Consider the following 6,290-nt stretch of genomic DNA (forward strand, 5'->3'; position numbering starts at 1 on the left):
CTTGATTTCCAATCGCCAATTTCCCCCTCAAAACAAACCAACCAACCAACCAACCTTCAGTATTCCAATTCATACACATTCATTTTCATATCACAAATTAATGCGTCAAAATGGACGGCCGGAGAACCATGATGATAAACTGGGAGGGCTTAGAAGACCTCGATGACGACGACGATCTCTTCTTCGACGCTCAACGCCTCTCCTCGGCCGGCCCCCTTGATCTCGGCTCCTCATCCTCAGATGAGGAATTCGAAGACAGCCGCATGTCCTTTTCCACGCCCTCCGAGTCTTCCATTTTCTCCGAGTTCCAAACCGGTGGATTCGACATGTGGATGGCCACCCCGGAGTCCATTACCGACAGACGACGTCGCCTTCTGCATGATATGGGATTGGGAAGCCATGATGATACACCTTCCACGCAAATATTATCAAGAAAAACTGACATTCCTCCTCCTGAAAATGTTAGTAAGCGGGAGGAGGAAAAACGGCTGTCACCTAGTCCGGTTGTTACAGAAGCTGGAACAACGGGACCAGGTGACAAGCATCCATCCGAGCCAGGCTCAGATGGAATGCTGCTGCGGTCCAGATCAGACGGACATATAAACACGTCTTGGATCGACATGAAACGAAGGAAAGAGGAAATTATCGGTTCGGTGTCGAAACAAAGACTTACTCGAACATCCTCCGGGTTCTCGACGCCATTTGTTGGTTTATCGTCCTCTGGGCAACAACGAAGGCTTTTCATTGCGAAAGACCAAACCGACGAGGACAGTGACGACCCGAACCCTGTCGGGAAGGACGAATCCATCCTGTTGATCAAGAATTTCAATAATGGGAAGGAGTTTATGGTTAAAGAGTCGAACAACGACGGGAATTGGAATAAGTTGAGTGATGTTCAAACTGGGAAGGATGTTACAACGGAGGAATTCGAGAAAAACGCAGGGCATTCGCCCAAGGTGAAGGAGTTATCATCGGACAGTGAACGGAAGCTGAAGCGAGGTAACTCCTCGTTCCATAAAAGCTTCAAGAAGAGCAAGAAGAAAGGGGCTGCATTGTTTAAGAACATGAAGTTAGGATCAATAGGCGGTTCGAAGACCGATAAAGAAAAGGGTTCCACAATCACCAATTCGCCATCGGTTAATAGTAGTAGCTGTAGTAGTAGTAGTAGTAATAATAATAATAATAATAATAATAATCAGTCGTCAACGGGTGAGCAAAAACCGTCTTCCCAATGGGTGAAAGCTCGGGTTCATGCAAAACCGATTAAGGAATTCACAGCATTGCATCGGAGTCAAGAGATTAAGGGTCACAATGGGTCGATTTGGACGATGAAGTTTACGCTGGATGGTCAATATCTGGCAACTGCAGGTGAGGATAAAGTGATCCACATATGGGAAGTGCAGGAATTTGATGTGAGGGCAATGCAGTGTGCGGATGATTCGAGTTCAGCTGGTGGGACACCGGTTCACCCGATGGCCATGGTGGCTAGTCCTGACTGTAGGCCACCGTTGCCCGAGTCAGTGTCCGAGAAGAAGAAGAAAGGGAGGAAAAAGAAAGGGATTCCGGATTATGTTCATGTGCCCGAAACTGTTTTCGGGTTGTTGGAAACACCGTTTTGCACCTTGGATGGTCATCTGGATGATGTCCTTGATTTATCCTGGTCAAAATCTCGGGTCAGTTTTGCGAAAAATCACGAAAATAAGCATTTTGGCCTAACAGTTTGCAAAATAAGCATTTACTATTTATCCATAAAGTTCACATTATTATGGCAGCTCTTGCTTTCATCTTCAATGGACAAGACAGTAAGACTATGGGATATTGAAACCAAGAACTGTTTGAAGCTGTTTTCTCATACCGATTATGGTACGCGCATACAAAACCAGCTGAAACATGTTCTTTAATCTGTTAATGGCAAGATACAATGTTGTTTTAAGTTTTGACCATGAAACTTGTATGAATGACAGTGACTTGTATTCAGTTCAATCCTGCCGATGATGACTACTTCATGAGCGGTTCTCTAGATGCCAAGGTTAGAATATGGAACATACCAGAGCGACGTGTCATGGACTGGATCGATCTGCATGAAATGGTAACCGCTGTTGGCTATTCTAGTGATGGCAAGGTAATTTTGATCCAAAAACTCGATTGCTTGTCTCTAATTGTAGATTCAAAATCACTTAACGGTTTTTGTTTGTTCGCCTTAAGGTTTCGGTTGTTGGTTCTCATAAAGGAATCTGCCGGATTTACAACACTGCTGGTACATAACATTCCTGTAATTGTAAATACTGTCAAATATATTATCGTATACGCGCCTTTTAACTATTTTATAATCTCAGATTTCAAGCTTGAGCTTAAGGATCAACTTGAATTCAAAACTAAAAAGAAGCCACAGCCTAAAAAGATAACCGGTTTTCAGGTACTGATATTTGACTTTTACACCTCTTTATATGATTATTTCTTTAGATCAACGGTAAAAAGTCAACCTACCAAATTATGTTGACTTGCAGTTTTGTAATTCGAACCCATCCGAAGTACTCGTGACATCAGCCGATTCGCGTGTTAGGATCCTAGACGGAACAAAACTCATCCAGAAATTCAAAGGTAAGCATAGTTTGACTTTCAAGTCAAACATTTACTTTAGAAGTCAACATGTATGTATGCACTAATGACTGTGGATATGTCACAGGTTACAAGAACATTAACAGCCAATTTTCAGCTGATTTTAGTCCCAATGGGAAATACATAATAAGCGCTAGCGAGGATTCACAAGTATACATTTGGAGGCACGAAGAAACCAAAGGAAAACACAAACATCTAATCATTAAATCCTACGAACACTTCCCATGTAAACAAGTTTCTGTTACAGCACCATGGCCCGGAGTCACCAAACTTGAACAACCATTTGTGACAATACATTCCAAAAAACACTCAAAAAAGTCAACCACCACACTGCCGCCACCAGCCGCCAGTGACGATAATAGCCACAGCAAACGATCATCAGCACCACTGCCACCAGTTCCCAAAAATAGTAGACCCTCAACCGATACCAATGACGACGCTGCTGACTCTAGCGTAGGGCCCAGTGAGTCCTTCAGCTCAGCAGCCGGTTCATCGGGCAGGCTTGATGATGTGGCATCACCTTCTCCCAGCTTTACGTCATCTCCCGGGTGGGGTGGTGGTAGCCATGGTCCCAAGACCATCCAAGCAACCGCGTGGGGGTTTGTGATTGTGACCGGAGGGTTGAGTGGTGTGATCACTGTTTTTCAAAATGTCGGTCTGCCATTTAAGGTTGGCCGATTGTAATCAGTTTTATGTTCGTTTTTTTGTAATGATTCGTTGTCGGGCCCTTTGTACACCCAGGGCCCGCCTAGTTGTTTTAAAGATTCGTTGTAACAAAACTTTTTATGTTAAGATGTTATGAATTAGGTCAGAGATTGTTAGTTCTATGTATAATAATCATACATAAGACGCAGTGATGTGGCAGCAGGACTAGAAATATGAGGAGACTTAGGCAGAACAATGCCACTACTACCTTCTGAGATTGAAGAGCTCGATGCAGCTTTCGGTTCCTTACTCGTATCAAATTCTTTCTAAACAAAGCCACTAAAAGGTACAGAAATCATTAATTCTTCAAAATTCTTAGTTACCATATAAAGTCCTTCAGTTTTCAGAAATATAAGAACAAACAAAATAAGTGCAGATCTAAGAACTGCACACAAATCAGATGATAATAAAACCAAAAAGTATTTGTGAGACAGTTCTATACATTGCTGTCATTAGTGCATAATGGGTCCTATATTATGAAATTTACTTCTCATTTTTGTGACAACAAAAATATTAACTTATGCTACAAATATTATATATAATTATGCATATGCTCATACATAACACTCCTCAATCATATTAAAGGATTCCATGTTATCAATCAATATAGAAATACTGGACACAAGTTCCATGGTCGACTCAAAGTACGTAGATTGACACATCAAAATTAGAATATCAAAGAAACAGTGGTTACACAGTCGAACATTTCAATATCACATTAAAATGTTATATTATTAATGGTTTTCTAAATTGTAAACATTTATACATATCCCAGACTTTATACCTATTTGATTCATTTCATGTTTAACTAAATATTTAAAGTTAAAGCACTCGTTTAGCTAACTCAAATCCTTGTACATAACTCAATTTATTGGTTACATATAAAACGAAAACCACTTTCTTTTTTATCATAAATCCCACATAAGATTCATACATAAAGAATCTTTAAGTCAAGATGTACATCTAGAAGACACTTAACAGAATGTTACAAACAGAACATGTAGTATTTAGAAATCGGTCAAGTAGGATTAATGTTTCAAAAAACATGTAAAATAATATGCGGTTCACAAATGTATGTGCCTGTAAATATTGCTTTTCATACTACCATTAAACGATGATGATGATGACAACATGGGAATACCGGATAACCTTTGTCTCGGGGTACTTAGTGACCTAGCCTTTGCCATGAACGACTCAGTGGTTGCCATGTAAGCAGGAAAGACAGGTGAATTCTGTACCGAAGAGTCGTCTGATTGATCAGGTGATAAGTGATAGTGCCCTGTTGGATTATACATCATTCTCGGTCTAAAAGAAGGTGAACTATGTTCTTCTATTTGGTATTTGTGTCTGAATCTCTGTTTCTTGATTCTGCACATTTGACTTGACCCGACTGAAGTCTCTTGGTCAAACCAGTTGCGGGTTGTTATGGCATTTGAATCTTCAATAATATTTTTGTTTCTTGTATCATTCAATGGGTCAAAAAGATCTTGTTTTTGTTTATAGATGTTAGAGAATACTTGATCGAATTTAGGGATCCGTATTCGGTGGATTCTTGATCTGTCGGTGGTTTTTAATCTGTTTAAGAACTTTTGCCTCACGAGTTGACCCCGAATAATGGCTTGCAGCTTCACTACTCCTCGCAGTCCATTCAATGCTTTTCGTGCCTGTATAAACCTCATAGAAATGACTATAATAACCAGAAACTATGTTTTGACTTTTGACAAGTCAAATATACAGGTTTTTAACATAAGAATGAAATGGGATTTAATTATATTTTAATAAAATATTAATTAAACTACTAAATATATTAACTGGTTGAGAAAGATGGTGCTAAATACTTAATTGAATCTATATGAATTTCAACTTCAACTCTTGCAGGTTTGACCCAAAAAAATCAAAATGTGTCAATTGGGACTATAAATGATAAAAGTACTATATTTGACCCAAAAAAGTCAAAATGTGTCAATTAGTACTAAAGAAAGATATAAGTACCATATTTGACCAAAAAGTCCAAATGTGTCAACTAATCCTAAAGAAAGATAAAAGTAACAGATTTGACACAAAAAGTCAAAATGTGTCAATCAGTTTTAAAGAAAAATGCAAGTACCAGATTAGACCCGAAAAGTCAAAAATGGGTCAATTAGTTCTAAAGAAAGGCATAAGCACCAGATTTGACCCAAAAAGTCAAAATGGGTCAATTAGTACTAAAGAAAGTTACAAATACCAGATGTGAACGATAAAAAGATTGAATCTTGATGGCTGCTGCGGTTCGGGTTGCCCCTTCAAGGTCTACAGGGGACCTTATGAGCCTAGCAAGCTCAGTGGCTGCATTTGCAGCCGCCACGGCTGCTTCAGCTGCAGCCTTCATTGCATTGGCTAAAGCCATTGTGTGTTGTTTATCATCATCCTCCACATTGCTGATCACTGGTGTTTCGAGTGCATGATAACGACGGTTGATCTTTAGGATCCCGAAACACCATCTTCTCCTCTTAGTTCCCTGAAAATATCGTGTTTCAGTTATTATTATTTACGTGACCCAACCTTGGTAGAAAAATATCCTAGGTCCGTCACTGTTCAGTATAATATTATGTTCTTTAAAATTTAAGCTCACCTTCTCGTCTTTAGATTTGGCCTTGCAAGCGAAAAATCTCTTAAAGAAACCAAACCAACACTTTTTCTTTCCCATCATAACTGAAAAAAGACTGCTTTATGAAGCTGAAATAGTTAATGTCTTTAAAACATATACGTTGGAGAGTTTCATTAAAAACACATGAAACATAAAACCAAATGACATCATATCATTAAGAACATGCAAAGATGATGTTGGTTACCTATAGCTGCTTCAGTTTCGATGTAGAAAAAAAGGCTCGAGCCGAAAGGGTTCGTTTAGTTTCGTGGCTGGTTTGGTTTTGAGGTATGTCTGATGTAGATGAACAGTTAACAGGAAATAGAACTTGGCTTTTGAA

At 39.4% G+C, this 6,290-nt stretch overlaps 2 protein-coding genes across 2 annotated transcripts; one reads left to right on the forward strand and one right to left on the reverse strand.

The window, feature by feature from the left end:
• The first annotated feature begins 110 nt into the window (after nt 1-110).
• On the forward strand, nt 111-3,303 carry LOC143564673 (uncharacterized). The gene is made up of 7 exons (XM_077051877.1): nt 111-1,673; nt 1,773-1,863; nt 1,965-2,122; nt 2,206-2,257; nt 2,337-2,416; nt 2,508-2,601; nt 2,687-3,303. Exons 1-7 carry the CDS (start codon nt 111-113, stop codon nt 3,301-3,303), a joined length of 2,655 nt encoding a protein of 884 aa, XP_076907992.1.
• Nucleotides 3,304-4,383: 1,080 nt separating this feature from the next.
• Nucleotides 4,384-6,010, reverse strand: LOC143564684 (uncharacterized). The gene is made up of 3 exons (XM_077051886.1): nt 5,936-6,010; nt 5,549-5,821; nt 4,384-4,988 (listed from the first exon to the last, which is right to left on the reverse strand). Exons 1-3 carry the CDS (start codon nt 6,008-6,010, stop codon nt 4,389-4,391), a joined length of 948 nt encoding a protein of 315 aa, XP_076908001.1. The 3' UTR covers nt 4,384-4,388.
• Nucleotides 6,011-6,290: the final 280 nt, after the last annotated feature.

This window comes from Bidens hawaiensis, unplaced genomic scaffold, assembly GCF_021521415.1.
Source record: "Bidens hawaiensis isolate Kalapana, Puna unplaced genomic scaffold, B.hawaiensis_p1.1 tig00001206_1, whole genome shotgun sequence".
NCBI lineage: Eukaryota > Viridiplantae > Streptophyta > Magnoliopsida > Asterales > Asteraceae > Bidens > Bidens hawaiensis.